Source organism: Hakea prostrata, chromosome 1 (genome assembly GCF_041222555.1).
Source record: "Hakea prostrata isolate BN-2017 chromosome 1, UWA_Hpros_2, whole genome shotgun sequence".
NCBI classification, from domain to species: domain Eukaryota; kingdom Viridiplantae; phylum Streptophyta; class Magnoliopsida; order Proteales; family Proteaceae; genus Hakea; species Hakea prostrata.
The window spans coordinates 29,576,081-29,596,408 of record NC_142600.1 but is presented as its reverse complement, the minus strand read 5'-3'; the positions used below and the strand labels follow the sequence as shown (position 1 = coordinate 29,596,408).

The 20,328-nt window shown below is 38.8% G+C and overlaps 1 protein-coding gene across 3 annotated transcripts in view; it reads left to right on the top strand.

Annotated features, from left to right (window-relative positions):
- The first annotated feature begins 12,040 nt into the window (after window positions 1-12,040).
- The window catches only part of LOC149028676 (RNA-binding (RRM/RBD/RNP motifs) family protein), a 44,766-nt gene continuing 36,478 nt past the window's right edge, over window positions 12,041-20,328 (top strand). For 2 of the 3 annotated variants that reach the window (XR_016172244.1, XM_089148972.1), the window contains exons 1-2: window positions 12,041-12,301; window positions 15,430-15,498. Coding sequence is in view for 2 of the 3 variants with exons in the window: in XM_089148972.1 (XP_089005098.1) it covers window positions 12,067-12,301; window positions 15,430-15,498 (304 nt within the window). In the remaining variant the exon portion in view is untranslated. Of the gene's footprint in view, window positions 12,302-12,866; window positions 12,930-15,429; window positions 15,499-20,328 lie in introns of all 3 variants that reach the window. The other variant, XM_089148964.1, reaches the window with a different exon arrangement.

Sequence of the window (20,328 nt, the reverse complement as noted above, 5' to 3'; positions counted from 1 at the left end):
ACTCATTTAAATAAAATGAGAAGATGAGAAGTTAAATTCTAGGAATTCTACTCTGAGATAACTGTAGTAGGTAAACTTTCATCATTGTACGTAGCTTAGCTATTTAATTATTTGGCTCCACTAGTATTCTATCTAGAAAGCTGTGAGTACTAAGTGACCGGTCGAGTACGTTGTTTTGCAGGTCTGATCGATTTGAACTGACGAATAAATTTTTGAAACAACAAAAAAACAAAACTAAAAGAATCTTAATGTAATGATAATAATAATAATAATTTTATCGAAAGAACAAATTTGTGGTGGATTACCTGTCACGTGTGTCATTGTAATTGTATGGGACTCCATGCCTAGACGAGCCCCCACTTGAATGATCATTAATTAGGCCAAAACTCATCTCCAATCGTGGGCGTTCGTGCGTGCTGGTGGACATTGAGCAGAGGATTTTATTATTAAAAGTTATTAATTAATACGACCAAATCATGGACCGTTCACCGTTACATAAAGGATGAAACGACAAGGTTACTTGGAAAACTAAACGTCAATATGACGGTTAAATATGCCTCCCATGTTGGACCAAAATATAAAATTTTATAGTCCATGCGCATCTCAGGTTTTGACCTTATAATAATAGCAGTCCAACTTTCATGGCCACATCCCTCTTATTTTTCTTATCATTTCTAAAAGTTGTTTTAAGAGGAGAGGGGATTGGATTATCTAACTTAGGATCTAAACCTCAATTCAAATCCTAATAAACCCTAGATCTATGGATTCAGAGAATCCATATCTTTCTTTACTAGGAATTTGTCTAACTTGATTTGGCCTTGTCAAATTAGAGTAAGAAAAAAAAAAAAGTGATGGCTCTAGTTGACTTGGAAAGTAGTAACTTATTCATTTTATTTCACTCTCAATTAATATGAGACCACATAGTACATTATGGTAATGAACATACCTAGTTATTTTTTATTTAATTTAATAAACATAAAATCTAGTAGGGCTTGGTTGCATATAATGGCTTGAGACCATAAACATAGCACAAACCCAACACTACTAGGGCTATATATTGAATTTGCAAACCCAAACCAAACCTCCAAATAGAAATACTCGATCAGAAATGAGCCTAACTTAGGGCAGGTTTTGGATGATAAAGTTTAATTGATAATCATAACTTTGGGTTTGTCTTTACCTCTCTTACATCACTTAGTATAAATCCTATCATTTGGGACTAATTAAAGCATCTAAAGCTCTGTGTTGCACGTGACTATGTTATCTCAAACAATTTTTTTCGTAACTTATCGTAAACCAATGCTACTTAAACCACTCTAATTTGATTAGTCTGTACTTTATCTTTGCTAATTTTGCCACTCATCATCTCAGCATCCTCATGTTTGATGCATTATGCGTTTCTATAGACTGCTATTTGACTATCTTAAGTATTTTGAACTATATATCATAACTGGTTGCATGGTTGTCCTATAAGAGTTTTCCAAAAGTTTTAAAGGAATATGTTAGCCAAACAAGACTTTAGATGCATCTAAACCTTGGCATCATCCATTTACTTTAATTCTTTATGCGTATATAACTTCTCTTATTTTATGATTGAGGAACAGATTAAGCATGAGAGAAGAGAGAGAAAAAGCTTAAGATTTTACGTGGCTTGGCTGGTGACGACCTCGTCCACTATTGTAAATAATGCATTTCAATATTTTGTATTACTTAATATTTTTATCTCATTATATAGAAAGGAGAGAGAATCAATGACTCTTGCCTCGATACAAGGAATAGGGTATACATCATAGCTTAATGAATGCAAATTATTAATGATTTAAAATCAATATTTGAGCCAACGTAGAGCTGTTCTAGTGGTGAAACTAACACTTGTTAGTGAAGAGGTCTGTAATCCGGATGTGATTTAGGATTCAGTACTACTGAATTCCTTCTCTTTTCAATACTTGTTAGAATACTATTTTGGAACTCCATTATAAGATTTTTAGGTTAAATAAAAACATATGAAGATCCCACTTGCAATCCATAAATGCTTTTGTAAGTCTTTTAATTAGCTAGGCAATTAGTTTTGACCATCAACTTTCATGACATAAAAGCAAATTGATCCCCAAAATAATAGTTTTTCTTACCTTAGGTGAGTTTCTAAGTACTGTTTCCTATAATTCCATTGGTATATCATATCAGCTTGTTGCAACTTCGAAACCAATTTTGTTTTTTCTTCTTTTATTGAAGCATCATACTTCTCCTCCACTCAGTTGCATGCCTTTCCTCATGTGAATCTTCATGCACTTGAGTGATGTCACAAATATGATTATTATTTTTGTCCTTCATCAATTCGGCTACCCCAAAGTAAAAACCACCCTTATAAAATCCATTGATCCACAGATTTCCATTCCCTTTAGAGTGTCATATTATAGTCATCATAGTAATGAAAGGACAATCACTAGGAGAATATGGAGAGCAATCATTATTAAATTTCCTGCACGGGTGCGATCGAGAGATTCATTATCCATAGTCGCTCTGCCCATTCACCACTAATTTTTTTAATATTATCTTCAAAAATAGTAATGGTTGACCTTCCACTTGGACCTACTAGCTAATATGATTTTCTTAACCTCAACTCATACAAGTGTGAATTACAATCATCATATGGGTTTGTTCCCCCATAATGTGTGGCCCTTAATTCTCTCTAATGCCAACTAAGGGTATGATAATTCATCTACTGCAACAAAAGAAGAGATAAGATAGATCCGGTTGCAAAGAAAAGTTGAAAACGTTTGTGATTTATAATCTTCTAGCCCCAATCATGGGTCCATGACTCAGGGTTAAAAAGTCTTAACCTAGGCCTAAGGACCAATCCAACCAAGGTTCCTCCTGATTGATCTTATCCTAATTAATCTATTGGTCTGATTGACCCTACCTAATAAGAAAAAAAAATTTGAAATATAAAGAAAATAGAATGTACGGTTTTAGAATTTAAGTTTTTACCGAGTTCGACTCTAGCACGAGACCCATCGCGTTCGACTTGGACAGGTCGGAAGACAACTAACCAAAGCTGACCATGTACCAAACTGGGATAACTCGACACATATCTAACGATTGGGGTCATATTACTAAGCCGCTTGTTAATGGTTTAGACGAGAGCCAATATCGCATAGGATATGGAAGGCCACCTGTGCACGTTTGGTGCTCAAGTAATGTAACCGATTGGGAGTGTATCTTGGAGAAAAATTGAACGATTCCTAACAACGACTGCTAATCGGATCCAATGATGACCGAGCATTTAGGTAACACTATAAATACCGCTAATCTGAATTGGAAAAATGTAACTGAAACTCCCTACCACTATATATCCTGCTACTTCTTTAGACTCAACTATCGAGTTTTCTTCCTATTATTCAAGGCATTGACTTGATCGTCAGAGGCGGCCCCCGACAAAACGAGGTCGGCCTGTTTATTTGCAAGTATCTCGGTGGTCTCGTTACAACCGTACACAAAACAAATGTTCCACCAAACCAAACGTCGACTAAAATCAACCCACTCATATATGTCCAAATTAAATATCTAACTTGTCTGTAAGAAGAATTGCATGTACTAATCATATTCAAAATAAGTTTAAACATCTATGGTTCATATACAAGGTAATAATTGTATCAAAATATGTAAAAATATCTTTAGTATGTAAATACAATTAAATACTTACAATAATAGATTTTGAACAGCTTTATTTCTAGAGGAAAAACATTCTAAAGAAGAATCTAGATTCTCTACCTAGATGAAAATGAATCTACCTAGATGAAAATGAATTTCTTGTCCAGCTATTGATCCGAATAGGGATTCATTACATATGTGGGCCAAAAATTAATAAAATTGTGTGAACCGAAGATATGAGAGGGACATGATTGGGCTCCAGGGCCGAAAACGCCCTCTCTTTTTTTATACGTACAAATCAAAACGTCAAATTGAAACCTTATCTAGCACTTCGTTTTTTATTCTAATAGGTGACATATATAGAGGACAATTCACTATCAATCATGGGAGTATATTGACACAGCCCAATTTATCATAGGCCCAATGGTATAATATTCATGGGCCACACATGGGCTAGCCCAACTTAGAAATAACACTAATGGGCTACACTTAGCCCACATTCTAGAAGGGAGGGAGATTCTAGAGGAATCTACATCTATAAAGTATCTTGTCTCTAGAAATATCCCTAGAAATATCTAGACCCACTAGAATATTCATAACCATTAGATTCTAGACACTTGTACAAATCACAACCATTCATTGTATCCTACCTCACCTATAAATAGGGGAGGGACTTATTTGTACAAAGCATCAAGTAAGTGATCAATACAAGTTCTCTCAAGGTTCTCTTGAGCTCTAAGCTTTCTTTTACTCTCTCTACCTAGGTTTTAGGCTGACTTAGTGCAAGTAAGTGCTAAGTGCCGGCACGGTTGGCTTAGTCAATAACTAAGGCCGTGACATTTGTGGTATCAGAGCTTCGGTTGGGTGTGTCAAGCGTGTGGGAAAACACGATGACAAGCGAGTCCGAGACGTTCAATGGTGCACAAGAGGAGCTAAACCGTGGGAGGGAGACCCACACCACCAAGGATAGGCGCAAGGGCAAGGAGAAGTCTGTTGAAGTTAGTGCAACTATGGAGCCACGTCTAACGCGGGTGGAGTTGGCGATGGCCGAGGCAAGGGAACGCCTTGACGTTGGGGAGCAAAGGACCGATGAGCTCGATGGCCGGATGGACGAGCTCAAGGAGTTCCTATTGGGTGCTCTCAACACCATGGAGCACAAACAACAACAACAGTTTGAGGCCCTTCAGACCCAAGTAGTGGAAAGGATCGCCACGGTGGAAGCTCGTGTGCAGGAATTGAGTAGAGAGGTAGCAACGTGCAGGAGAACCACGACTGGTGGGAGTGTGTGGCGTGAAGCACCAAGGGTGGAGGTGCCAAAGCCTAAGGCATTCGAGGGAACAAGAGATGCTCGGGAGGTTGACAACTTCCTATGGCACATGGAGCGGTATTTCGAGGCTACGTCGATGGAGGACGAGTCTACCAAGATCAAGACCGTGCAACTCTACCTCACCGAGACCGCAGCTCTATGGTGGAGACGAAGGTACAACGACATGCAAAGAGGTACGTGCACCATAGACACATGGGAAGACTTCAAGAAAGAGCTTAAAAAACAATTTTATCCAGAGAATGCTGCATTCTTGGCCCGAAAGAACATCAAGAGGCTAAAGCACACGGGGTCGATTCGAGACTACGTGAAGGAGTTCTCAACACTCATGTTGGAGGTCCCAAGTATGACCGAAGAGGAACTTCTCTTCGACTTCATGGATGGGCTCCAAAATTGGGCCTCGCAAGAGCTACAACGTCGAGGTGTACAAGATCTTGCTACGGCTATAGCGGCGGCGGAGTCCTTAATAGAGTTTAGAAGGGACGAGTCTAAGGCCAAGAAGAGCAATAATGGCAAAGGTGGGGGAGAGAAGGGGTCAAAGACCGACCACACAAGGGAAGGCACAAACAAGTTCTCTTCGAACAAGGAGGGTGGCAAGCAAGAAAAGAAGAAGAAATTCCAGCCCAAAGACAAGTGCTTCCTTTGTGATGGACCACATTGGGCTAGGGATTGCCCAAAACGGAAGGCCCTAAGTGCACTCCTCGAAGACACGGATGAAGAGGAGGTGCACATGGGATCATTGCAGCGGCTTGGTGCTATCAAGGCCAAGGAAGACAAAGCCCCTACATCAACAAAGGGTTTGATGTACGTAGAGGTGCGTATCAACGGCAAAATGGCAAGGGCCATGGTTGATACGGGGGCAACACACAACTTTGTCTCAACAGAGGAGGCAAAGCGTTTGGGGCTCAAAACGAGCAAGGAAAGAGGGAGCCTTAAAGCAGTCAACTCGAAGGCACGCCCTATCGAGGGAGTTGCCAAGGGAGTCGAGATGACAATTGGGGCTTGGAAAGGCACCGTGGACTTGTCGGTCGTGACAATGGACGACTTCGACTTGGTGCTTGGCATGGAATTCTTGACACGGGTCAAGGTCGTACCTATGCCATTCTTAAACAAGGTGTGCATTATGGAGGAAGGAGCACCTTGTATGGTCCCAACGATACAAGGGACTAAGGAGGGGCCAAAGCTTCTTTCGGCCATGCAATTGAAGAAGAGAGCCGAAGAGGGGCAAGTCACACATTTGGCAGCACTCTTGGAAGACAAGGAGGATGTCCCCAAGGCAGCCAGACCGAAGGAGGTCAAGAGAACTCTAGAGGAGTTCAAGGACGTGATGCCCCCTGAGTTGCCCAGAAGCCTACAACCAAGGCGAAAAAGGTTGGACGTGGCTAAGTCATACTTAGACAAAGCCACAAAGAAGATGAAGAAGTGGGCCAACAAGGATAGACGACCCACAAACTTCGAAACTGGGGATATGGTCATGGTGAAGTTACTACCCCAACAATTCAAGTCCTTGCGAAAGGTGCACAAAGGACTGGTTCGTCGGTATGAAGGCCCGTTCAAAATTGTGAAGAAAGTGGGTAAGGTTTCCTACCAACTAGACCTCCCACCAAAACTCAAGATCCATCCTGTCTTCCATGCAAGTATGTTGAAGCCTTACCAAGGAGATGCGGAGGATCCTAGTCGTGGGACTTCTACAAGGGCACCTACAAGCATAACAACATCCTATGACAAGGAGGCGGAACATATAATGGCGGATCGAGTAATGCGCAAACGTGGGGTGCCTCCGAGTCGAGAGTATTTGGTGAAGTGGAAGGGATTGCCTGAGAGTGAAGCAAGTTGGGAACCAGAAAACGCATTGTGGCAGTTCCAAGAACATATAAGGAGGTTCCACGATGAAAACACGACGAGGACGTCGACGGAATAGGTGGGGGAGAATGACACAGCCCAATTTATCATAGGCCCAATGGTATAATATTCATGGGCCACACATGGGCTAGCCCAACTTAGAAATAACACTAATGGGCTACACTTAGCCCACATTCTAGAAGGGAGGGAGATTCTAGAGGAATCTACATCTATAAAGTATCTTGTCTCTAGAAATATCCCTAGAAATATCTAGACCCACTAGAATATTCATAACCATTAGATTCTAGACACTTGTACAAATCACAACCATTCATTGTATCCTACCTCACCTATAAATAGGGGAGGGACTCATTTGTACAAAGCATCAAGTAAGTGATCAATACAAGTTCTCTCAAGGTTCTCTTGAGCTCTAAGCTTTCTTTTACTCTCTCTACCTAGGTTTTAGGCTGACTTAGTGCAAGTAAGTGCTAAGTGCCGGCACGGTTGGCTTAGTCAATAACTAAGGCCCCCCCCACCACACCACTTTTTTTTTTTTTTTTTTTTTTTTTTTTTTTTTTGTTGTTCTACCTCCCTCCCCCCCACCCCCCCCCCGGGCCGGGGAAAGGAAAAAAAACACCCCCCCCCCCCCCCCGCCCCCCCCCCCCCCCACCCCCACCCCCCCCCCTTCCCTAATAAATATTATTTTTTTTGCCCCCCCCCCCCTTTTGCCCTCTTATCCCCGAGAAAGGTCCCCCCCCCCCCCCAATCCCTTCTTGCTCATGGTATTCCATTCCACCCATTTAGTGACACTGAAAGGTGCTCTGATCGGTGAGAGTGACCCATCGATGGGCATCGATCCATGGTTTTAGATATTGATTCATGTTTTACTCAGGACCTCACGTTTTCTCCGGTGTGAAGGTCGGTGGTTGTTTTTCGATGTTGGCCACGGCCGAATGGTCTTGTTGAGAATTTCGAGTTCTTCAAAATGACTTGTTATGGGCCCAAAACTATTTGGGGGTCATGCCTATTTTTAATAGGGGTGGTTGGACTTTTTGTTTGATGTAGGATTTTTATCTGTCTTTGTCTCTATACTTATAGTCTCTCAAAATAATTGTAAGTAATTTTTTCATTATAGAGAATGGTAGAAAAAACTAGATTGTACTCTATTCTTCTTCTTTTCTCATGGTAGAAATCCATCTCTACTCAGTAGTGGACCTAGCCTTTGGAGAACCGCAGAAAACTCATCATGTATGAGTGTCTTTCTCCATTTTGCTGACACAATCTCAAGATGCATGATACTTGTGAATTGTGCAGAGATACGACATATACTCTCTGACACATGTTTTCATCTATTGCGAATTGACCAAGAGAATCTGGGTGGTAGGACCCCTTGGACTACAAATGATCTTGCGTCTCTGCATGCAATGGCTTCCTAGCTAGTTGATTAAAAACTAGACAAGCACAAAGCCAATGGTTTTTCTCCATGTTTGTAATCACATGCATGTTACTTTATATGGGTTGAAAGAAATAATGTAATAATTTGACAAAGTTAAACCCAATCCTATTAAGATAATAACAAGTATTAAGAAATGGCTCATTGAGTTAAACATAACGCTTGCATTTAATAACTGCCAAAACAATCACTTAGGGCCTGTTTGGTTACTTGAGTCTGTAGATTTCAAAAATTTAGAGATTTCAAATCTACAGACTTCAAATCTCTAGAGTCATGGTTCGTAAAATTAACTGTTTGGTTAGTTTGAATTTTTGGAATGAAATTTCTAGATTTATCCCAAAAAAAATTTATTGAATTATGGTTCAAGTCTTTAGCGCTTTGATAGTATGGGGAAATCTCTGGATTTCACCTCATACCCATAAATCTACAGATTCACGTTTTTAGTGTAAAAATGTGAATCTCTAGATTTCATGAATCTAGAGATTCACACAACCAAACAGGTAAAAATTTCCCATTTGTGAATCCAGAGATTTGAAATCTCTGGATTCGCGTAACCAAACAGGCCCTTACACATCCTAAAAAATACAAATTGCCATAACTCCCCATCTATATATATGTCGTTATTCACTCTTTTATATTATTGTGTGCCGAGGTATATAATGAATTTCTAAGATTAGCAGGTTGGAGCGTGGGGTTTATGGATGATGGCAAACTCATCTATTTTAAGTTAGGAAGTTTGGAAAAAAGTAGTGCACTGGATGTTTTGATGTGGGCAATTAAGGAAAGTTTACAATATTACAAATCATAAATAATTCAAATTCAACATGTTTGGCTCAATGATGAAGAGGCAGTCCTTTTATAATTTCATATATGCTCCACCAAAGAAGTAGTGACCCATTAATTTCATTCTGCTTTTGGTAGACATTAAGTCTACACTTTCTAATGCCACTTTAAATCCCCGATACTTTCGAAAACTTTCTCTAATATGGCAATAAGTGTTACTACTACCAACACTATTAGTAGTGCTATCTCTAACCTCTTGAGCAACCCTGATGCTCCTTGTATGATTGATAAGTTTTAAGTTTAATATATTTTCTTTATTAAAAAAAAAAAAAGAAAGAAAAAAAAAAAAAAAACAAATAACAACAACTGACCTGAGTTTGATAAGAAATATATATATAAAAATTTGTCTAGCATTGTTTTAGTTGAGGAATTTTGTTTGAATATAATTCTTTCTTATCAAACTCAGGTCAGTTGTTGTTATATATATATGGGTGTCAAAAGACTTCTGTGGTAGTCTAAAAATCTCAAAGTTAAGTCCACTATCCTGTTTGAAACATAATCACCTTAGTTAACTAACAGTTGATACCCCTGCAAAGCTTAAAATGTTTATTAATTGTAACTCTCAAGCAGTAGCTTAAAGAAATACCAAACCCATATCACATAATTATCTAATTCTCCCGGGACAAGTATACGTGACATTGCATAACTGACCACCAACTGAAACCATGTAGGAATGCACAGTTATCCTAAGAAATTTAGGTAAGCGAGACAACACTTCACAAACACAAAAGGTGTCCACTTCCTTCACCCACCTGCAACATTCCTGCTCTATTGCCGACAAGTGATGGTGGTGGCGGCGGCGGTGGTGGCGGGAGTGCCTATATGTATGCCGCATTCCATGTCCATGCCCTTGTCCATGTGCATGCGCATGCCCATACTCATGTCCATGTCCATGCGCATGTTCAAGTCTATGCTCGATCTCAACTTGAACCAGATCCTCGCCCCCCTCATCATCATCATCGTCGTCATCATCATCATCATGCACATCTTTAATCTCTAGTGCTTGCGGGATATGATAATGGAAGGGAAGCATGGCACAGGCATCATTAGCCAGTGCAAACTGGGACAAACATAGTGGGCGATGAGAAGTTGTTGACATGATCCTGGGTATCAACATCATAAATACTGTGATGATATACATCATCCTTGTTCGAATATTGACCCTCTCCATGCTTTGTTAAACAAACCTCTTCTGTGCTCTAACTTCAAACAAGAAATGAGAAACTGGGCTTCTTGGGTTATTCTCCTACTTCCCTTGTTTCTACTTATAATACTCTACTAGCCTTCATGGAGTAGCACATCATATCCTTTGTATTTTCACTGGTTTTCTTGTGAAAGGTGAAGAAAAGCCTAAACTTTAGATTTATAGAGTGAGAAGAGCACTGACCGTTGCCTCATTCTATTGGTGTGGAGCGTTTATCAATTTGGTAGGTGGTATACTAGTTGCCCCTCACATGTTCTACATTGTTGTTCTTGTTTGGTTGGTTAATCATAAAGCATTTATACTTTGGAAATGTGTTAAATTTTAATTTAACAGCAAGGTGAAATGTTCGTTTATACCATTGATGGGGTCAGATTGGTTGAGGTATTTCTGTTTTTTGGAATTGCTCAGACTGGCTTGAGTGCACCTTGTCTACATTCTCATGGAAATAATTTTTATATATAATTTAAATATAAGATAGGAATTTGAGGTATTATTTTTTCTGATACAAATGTACTTTAATATAGGCCATCAGATTGATTACGATCTAATGGTGTAGTGTGCCTTATGAAAGATTCCATTAACTGTAAAACCTAGTGTTGCCTATAAATATTAGCTGTAAGCAGTAGTAGTCTAAGAATTTCAAACTAAATACTCAAGGTATAGTTTTTAAATACTAGCTGGAAATGATTTAAGTATCTTTATGTGTGATATGGAGAGTTTATGATCAGACAGGGTTCATACTTGGTCCGACCCTCGACCCCGGTCGAGACGAAGAAAATCGAATCGCTCTCGAGCGAACCGGATCCGGAAGATGGCTTGCTGAAGAAGAAATAAGCTTATTCGGCTCAAGCGTGCCCTAATCTTACTTATGGATTAGGGTAATCACCCTAATGATGGCAGACTCAAACTGACGGCTGCGGATAATCATTATCGAAGGGATAACCATCGCATAACCTAAAGGTTATCTCAGGAGTCCTCTACTAGCCCAAACTAGTAGAAGTCTATCGCTCAACGGATCTAACTGATAAGATCCAACGACTACCCGAAGAAAGCTCAAGTGCATCCAACGAAGGAGACTCGAAGGTACACTCTATATAAACCTCACTACAATACAAGGTGAGGGACGGATTAATCGATCAAAAAGAATACTATCTGAGACTCAGGTTCAGATACATACTGATAGACCTAAACTATCCGCGATCTGCTATCTAGATCACCTTTCCCAGTTCTTCATTCCTTAGCTCTGTGCTTCTAGCAGAGCCGTTTGTGATTAAGTTCATCAACGACTTAGCCTTCGGAGGTGGACTCCCGACCCCAGCGGTCGGGCCACATCTGACGCTTTCGTTTTGCAGGACATCACGTGGAGATCCAAGGGCTGAGCAGATTTTGGACGCATCAATGTGTAAACCTTAAACCCTAACTAAAATTAAGCTAATGTGGATTGAAAACAGCTAAGAAAGCATGGGATGTGTCTTCAGTGGCTACTCACAAATAAATTTATATTTGGACCCGGTCAGTTATGGAAGAAAATCTAGTCTAGTACTAAAAAATGCTTTTGGCCCAGCGAAAATATTGGACCGGAATGCGGCCCAACACACGCGAGCCACGAGTCACAGAGTCTTGACTCACTAGTTACGACTCAGCAGTTTCCCGGGAAACTCCTCCATTTTCAGACTTAAAATAAATGAAGTTCAAAGTTCAAACCTCATTGAGAACCAAAAGATACGAGCTATAGAAGTAGGGTTTTAGATGGCTCTGTTCTGTCCATCCTTTGTATCCCTTCCAATCCCCCGGCTTTACTCGATTCCTCAAATCTTGATTGCACAATCCCTGACTCCCAACACAATCTTACATAATAGGTTACCCGTTTCGGTGTATGCTCATATGAAGCATTGTTCAACTCTTCAGAGCTTCCGCTGTTGCGCGAACTCTGCGTATTCAGTCGATGGTGAAAAATCCCTCTCAACAAGAATCATTATCAAAGGTATACTGTCGTTAAAGTTTATATTGCCTTGCATCATTTCAATTTTTTCTTTCAAGTTGTTAATCTCCTGGATTTATTGTAGTTGGAGCTGTTCCTAATTCTAGATACGAGATTGTGCTTGGTATAGTTATGGCTAGACTTGCACGTTGCGTGGTTCTGAATTAGCTGGTTTGTCAAATGCTTAAGTGTTGGTTCTTTGTAACTGTACTTACGTAGGAGGACTTGTCATTCTAGATTTTAACTATGCTTAGTTCTTAGAATCTGTGATTGTTAATTGCAGATTCCTAGGCAATTCTTAAACCCGAGGACTTCTTAGCCTGCTAATAATTGAACCTCCGCACTTATATGCGTCTGTTGGTTGTTTGTCTGTAATATTCTTTTTGAAGAGTTTAAGATTGCAATTTTAGTGTCAATATGGAGATGTTAAACGAAATTTGGATGTTCTGTTCTTGTAGTGTTAATAATTTGTTTTGTTTTGTTACTTCTATTGATACTTCTTAATGTTAATGTTTTTGGTTTTTGTATTTGTTGGACCCATTGACTGCTGTTTTTGGCATTTTTAAAGGATTGAAGACTTGTCAGACATTGTACCATTCTATTATGTGCTATAGCCATGCTGTGTTGGATGGTATGCAAACTAAGCTTTTTATCCTTGTGACATTTCTGAAAATGGAACCCGTTTTGGTTGATCAACTTTGTTTTCCAAATTTTTTTAATCTCCGGTATTATCAGTGCTACAGCTCCTAGCAAATGTTAGCTCATCTTTCAATAGGAAAATATTGCATAAGAAGAGCATATATATTGCCATCTGTTACCTGAGGAAAAAGAAGCAAATGTTCGACTACATTTCAATTCAGTTTGGCTAACTTTCTGCAACTTCCTGTCTTGAGGTGTCTTCCTCCAGGCATCATTTTATTTAAGGATGTGGATTTGCCAAGGTGTTTCTGTGTTTTTTGGCGGAACAGGGATGCACTGAAAACAGCCTTTCTATGTACATCAATTCTAATTAGACATCTGATTTAGTTTATATCTTATAGAGTGTATGTGCAGGTTGAACATAGTTTCCTCATTTTGCATGGAGTCTGTGTCACCAGACTTAATTGGCTTGCAAAATGAGAGACATGGTGGAAACTTTTACTGTATTTCTTTTCAGTTTTCCATAAAATGGAGTGAAATGTTTATGGTATTAATAAAAATAAAGACTAAAAGAACAAGCCTCTGTGAAAGAAATATCTCTTCAGAATTTGAGATGGCGGGTCTGGGGGATAATTAGATTAGCCTGAGTACTGTGCTGTTGTTGCTGAGGGATTTCCTGAGTAGGTCACCTGATTGAAGACAAATTCTATAATATTACAGTTAGAGATGTTCTTGAACATGGTGAAACCTAGGAAGCTGACATCATTGGTCTTGGTTTTTCCTTATAGAATAATGCAGATCACATTATCATAGAAAGATTCAGCTAAGGACCACTCTACAGTAGGAATATAGGATTGTTAATGGTTGCACACACTATCGATACTAGAATCAAATCAGAATTAGAAGTTGAACACCACAGTAGAAGGCAAAAAGTAGAAGGTAATCCAGCAAGCAGTTTGCTCTCAAACTTGGATCAAATGTAGAAGGGATTGAGTAGTTCTTGTACTACAAATCTTAGCCAATTCTGATGACTAACGACTGAGTTATGAAGAGAACCCAAAATAAAAGGTTTAGTGAGAACTTGCAAATCAGTGAGAAATTTGGGCTTCGAATCAGCAACTGGCTAGAGCTCCAGGAGATCTGAATCGGTACCCAAAATGTCTGTTAGATCAGAGTTCTTATTGCTGAGAAATTTTGGAACAACATTGCAGGAGAAAACCAATGGTAGAGCAGATTTGCAGGGTGTAGATTGTCCCTTTTTCATTAATTCTTGTAGCAGCAGTAGACTTTGGCTTAAACTAATGCCTATGTTATCATCTCCAAGAGGATCTTAACAGCAGCTTGTAGCAGTCCATAGGCAGCAGTAGCACAACATGGGGTCATTTAGGACAAGACAGAAAGTAGGAGACAAAGGTAAACGGGATAAGGAGATTTGATTCTCTCAACCTTAGGGGTTTTGCCTCTCACTGGACGAGCCAGGCCTCTCAATCTCTCATGTCACTCAAAATGGACAATGGACTCATTGCTTCAAACCAATTTCTGCCATTCAGATATTCAAATCATTGATAGGGGCCCCTCTAAGTGCATTGTATATTTATGGGCTGCTGTCCTTGCCTTACAAGAGAAACTTAGAAACTTGCAAGGAAAGAGAATGAAACTAAAACTAGAAACCTCTGAAAAAGAAGAAGCAAATCCTTCTCTTTAATCTGGAATTGGGAACTAAAGAGCAGAAGTTGCATATAGATTACCACACTATGTCTGAGAGATTAATTCTAAAATAAAAACTGGACTAAACTAAAGACCTAATTGTCCATGCATAGATTAATTGGCCCACAAGATATTATAGTAGCATTTGCATCAAGGCATAACAAGGGGCTGTGACAATTTTCATGTGAACAGTGTTTGAATCCTTCTCTTCGTATTTAAATCTACATGAGAAATGCTAATATATTGGTCAAGAATCTGTGTATACTATACAAGCGATACTTTATTCCTTAACTACCTTCCATGCTTCAGAATGTTCAGGTCCCTTCTGAGAATTGACATATTCAAATTTCTGATGGCAATGAGTTTATTTGAAAAAGAAAATAATAAAATAAAATAAACAAAGAGGGAGAAGGAGCTATAGATGCCGGGGTGAGACTCCTGTATGCACCCTCTCATTTCTCATTTGTGGACCCAAACCCCTCTCTCTTTAAATGCCTACTGAATGATTTGTAACCTAAACCATTCATGGTGCAAAACTGCATCGTGGTGTCATTGCAAAGCCTCGCTGAATATCTTTTTCTTTTTCTTTCTATTTTTTTTATAATATTTTTCTAATTCTTTTGAATATGTTCTGTTGTTTATTGTGACTATGAATACCATATGATGTCATGCAATATATTGTTCTACATAGACATGCCAGTGTAATTATGTACTTTTTGTTACTTTATACATTGTAAGGTTTAATACACTGCAACAATGCTTCTATATTCTCTGGGTAAGTGCAGGACTCTCACCATCAACTTCTGAAGGATTCTTGAACAGAGCTTTTTCACAGTTTGGGAAAGTTAGCAAAGGTTGATTCTCTGCTCATCCTTTCAATATTGTCAGATTGTCATTTTGAGCATGTTAATATGAAAGTTTCTTATTGTTGGTTGGTTCCATTGTTCCGTCTCTTCCCCTTTTTGGAAAAGGTTTCTGTCACTGTTGACTATTCTCTGGACTGGCTACATGACCTCAACTGTATGATCATCAACATAGTCTTTTCTCCATGTTACTTAAATGGTCCAAATTTTGCTTAAGGGGATGGACTTCTAAACAATCTGAAGTATCATCCTTAGATGGTGAAGTGAGATTGCACTAAGTGATCAAAATGTGATGTAGATGATGGCACGGTCATATTAACTAAGTTTGATTACTGATGGTGTGGAAATCCCAAAAATATAACTCTTTTTCCTTAGCTTGAAACTTATGGTTGTGATTCCTTGTCCCTGGCTTATTTGGCGCACGTTGTACTTCTGCAATAATATGAGCTACCCATGGCTGCTTAATGATTTCTTATGGGTCTTCCTATGATAATTATGCCTTGTGAAGCAGATCACTTTTCTGTTGACTTTTGGACCTTCACAATACCTTTATTTAGAATGGAGGGTGCTTGCGTAATCATGAGATTACTATTTCTTCCTCTCTCTCTGATGCTTCAGCCATGGAATTATGCTGGTTGAAGCTGACAAGGAGAAGGTGACGCAGAAAGATAAGAGAAGTAGGATGTAACACGAGCGACTGCTCAATATAGGACACTCGCCACCCAAAGGAAATCCACTGAAGGGATAAGAGCAAAAAAACTAGACATACTCCTAAAGCCAAATGGCAAGCTCAAAATTCGTCCCAATATGATTTTAAATTCATCCCAATATGATTTTAAATTCATTCATAATAGAGAGCTTAAATAGAAGTGCATTGGAACATCCTTCCATCCTTCAATTTCCAAAAATCCCTTTAAAATGACTACCTAGTTTGACTAGCTAACATTCCCATTAAATAAAGACTTTTTGAAACTAAAGATATAGAATGGGAGGCGGAACCAGAAAAAAAGATGGAAGAGAAGAGCAGAGATGGGTCTTGGGATGGGGAATGAGTTTTCGATGAGTCTTGGGATGGATTTGCGATGGGTTTACGATGGTTCTGCGATGGTTACAGAAGTTGCAGAAAATTTCTGGTTGCAGAAAATTCTGCGATGGTTGCAGAAGAAAGAAAGAGAAAAAACTGTCGATGGTTTCAGAAGAGAAAAAAATTTCAGAAAAAGAAGAAGAAAGAATCAGAAGAATAAGAAAGAAAAAGAAATTCTGCGATGGTGCGATGGTTGCAGAAGAAAGAAAGAGAAAAATTTCAGAAAAAGAAGAAAGAATCAGAAGAAAAGAAAGAAAAAGAAATTCTGCAATGGTGCGATGGTTGTAGAAGAAAGAAAAAGGAATGAAAAAAATCAGAAGATGGGTTCGATTGTGGGCAATAGGAAGAGAAAGGCAGAGCAATTGTAGAAGAAGATGAGGATGCAGCGGATGGTTTGGCGACGGAGCAGTTGCAGCGGTGGTGGAGGTAGGTTTTCTCTTTCTAATCGAACTTAGGTGGAGGTATGTTTTCTCTTCCTAATTGAACTTAGGCTTTGATGCCATGTTGAAAAACACAATTTTGGTAGAATGGCTTATTGATCAACGTGATCTCAAGCCCTCTATTTATAATTAAGTGGAAAGTACACTATTACATAAATTTACATGAATAAAAACTCTAATAGAATTGGACTCCTAGTAGAACTCAACCAACAAATAAGAAGATCAGAAGAAGATACCTCAAGGGGAACAGTAAAATCTGATTACGAAGTGGTAACGTGTTGCCTTTCTCCACTTACTTTAGCTGGTTGTAATTCTTCCTCTGAAAAGTCTGCACCTACTTATTATGGTCAATCTTGTTTTGAAAAACCTCAGTAGTGTGCCTCACAGGAGTGGTCTCCCCTTGACCAAGTTCTTCACATGGTTTAGAAAACGGAGGGGGAGAATTAGAGTCCTCGGGTATACTGGCTGAAGTTTCCCCCTGGTCAGGAAACACTTCTTGAACTCCTAAGTTGTGTTGTGGTGGTGTGATCGAAAGGTCTAGAGTTTGAAAAAACACCTCTCCTCTAGGACTCTCCCCATGGAGTGGTGTATAGTAATCGCAAGACTCATTAAAAATTACATTCGTAGAGACAATGGTTTTCCTGGAAGGAGGATGATAACATTTGTACCCTTTCTTAGTAGCAGAATACCCTAGAAAAATGCAGCGTAGGCCGCAGGGAGCCAACTTACTTTGGTGGGCTGTGATTCTGGCATAACATACACATCTAAAAACCTGTGATTCTGGCATAACATACACATCCAAAAATCTTTGGGGAAATAACAAAAGAAGTGGTTCTCTGGAGAAGCTCATTAGGACGTTTAAAATCAAGTATCCAACTGGGCATCCTATTCATAAGGTAAGAGGCAGTGAGTATAGCATCACTCAAGTATTGGTCAGGGACATTCATAACAATTATAAGTGAACGAGCTATCTCTAAAAGATGCCGATTCTTGTTTCAGTAACCCCACTGTATCAACACAATTGGTCTGGTGTATTATGCCAAAGGGAGAGAGATCTTTGAAATTCACCATCAATATACTCTGTGCCATTGTCACTGCGAAAGATTTTCACAGTGGCATTGAACTGAGTTTTAATCATATTATGAAAATCACGAAAACATCGAAAAACCTCATTTTTTTTATTTTAAAAGATAAATCCATATAGAACAAGAGTGACAATCGATAGTAGTAACAAAGTACTTATGGCTAGTAATAAACAAACGTCGGCAAGCGCCCCACACATCAATATGAATTAGTTGAAAATGAATAGATATTCTATTATAAATAGAAGGTAAATAAATAGAACAAGTCTGCTTCACAAAAAATTCATCTTTTTTACAAGAAGAAACTTAATCAAAAAAATACTATCTTAAGAGTTCCTAGACGAGGGTGACCTAGCCTATGGTGCCACTGCTGAAGGTCTGATTTTACCAAATGGACTTGATTAGGAGATGCAGTAAGAGCAAAATTAGATCCTCCAATTGGCTCCAGTAGATAAAGTCTATCGTCTAGTTTACCACGTCCAATCTCCTTCCCCGTTACCAGATCCTGGAAGACACAGTAAGATGGGAAAAAAATCACCTTACAATTCAAGTCATGTGTAAGACTACTGTTAGAGAGCAAGTCAGTATAGAAAGAGGGAACGTGTAAAACTTTAGACAAAGAAAGTGATGGAGAATGTTGGATGGTCCCTTTTCCAGCAATGGAAGAATATGAGTCATCAACAATGTGAACTTTATCTTTTTTGGAAGTTGGAACATAATGTAAGAAAAAGGAGGATGAACCTATCATATGATTTATGGCTCTTGTATCAATGATCCAGGGAGCAGAAACTGAAGAAACATGGTAGTCAATAGAAGTTTTTCCTGAAGTAGCACGGTAGGAGTTGGTATAGGTAGTGGAGGAAGTAGTAGTAGAGGCTTTATCAGCAGTAGAAAACTGTAAAATACGTCGTAGAGTGGCTAACTCCTTTTGTGAAAAACTAATGTCTACAGAGGTTGTTGTGGAAACTGTCTTAGAAATATTAGCCTTTGGTTTTCCCCTTCTTTGTGCTCCTTTTTGCTCAAAATCAGCAGATTTCCCATGGAGCTTCCAACAATTGGCCTTGGTATAATATGGTTTGTGACAGTGTTCACACTTGATGATCTCCTTAGTCGAATTAGATTTAGTGCTAACAGACTGTAAGGCTGATTTCTCCACAATAGGAGCATGAAACATGGCTAATTGAGGACTTTCCTCACACTAAACAATGGCATAAGACTGTTCTAGTGTAGGAAAGGGAGAACGACTTAATACTTGCACTCTGATCTGATTGTACTCTACATGCAAACCTGCCAAGAAGTCATACACCCGAATCTTATCAACGTGCTTTCTATAAGTAGTCACATCATCTGGATTAGTGGGGTGATAATCCCCATAATGATTCAACTCCTGCCAAAGAGATTGCAAGTCAGCATAATGTTAGGCCACAATCAGTTCTTTTTGGGTAGTCTCATGAAGCTTCTTTCGTAGCTCATAAACCTGTGCATCATTACCAAACTGTCCATATGTTTCAGTAGTAGCCTTTTAGGTTTGGGCTGCAGTATCAAATAATAGGTATCCCCGGGCAATATTTGGATCAAGGAAGAAAATTCGACCGAAACAGGAATTTCGACCTTGCAAAAGGCCGAAATTTCGACGTTTTGGTCGAAATTTCGATCGAAACTGGACACTTTTTCTGAAAATTGGAACTTCAATTTCGGGCCTCATATGGACTCAAAATGATTTGGATTCTTGTATAATACCTATTTCAAGCATAATAAACACAATGGAACTAGTATTTTGTAAAAAACAAAATTATTGAAAATTTATCATTCAAGTATACTAACAAATGACTGGTTCCGACAAGTGCAAACTGTATTGCATACATGCATAGAATCAACAACATACATGAATTGTTTGGTAGAATGGTTACATATACAACAAGTCAACAAAATAAAATGACCGACTAGATCAAGTGCTGGTGTCTCAAATATATTAAGCTAAAGCCTATATATCATATATACATAAAATAAAAATACATAATTTTAGAAAATAATTATTAAAATAAAAAAATGAAAAAATGGTAGCAAATAATAAAAAGATAAGTTTAACAAAACACAATTATAGATCATAGTCCTAGGCTAAACATATATTAATTTCAAGGCAATACAAGATCATTTAAGGCATGAACAAAATAAAAATAAAAAAGGGGAAGTTTGGAATTGCTGGGTGTGGCTC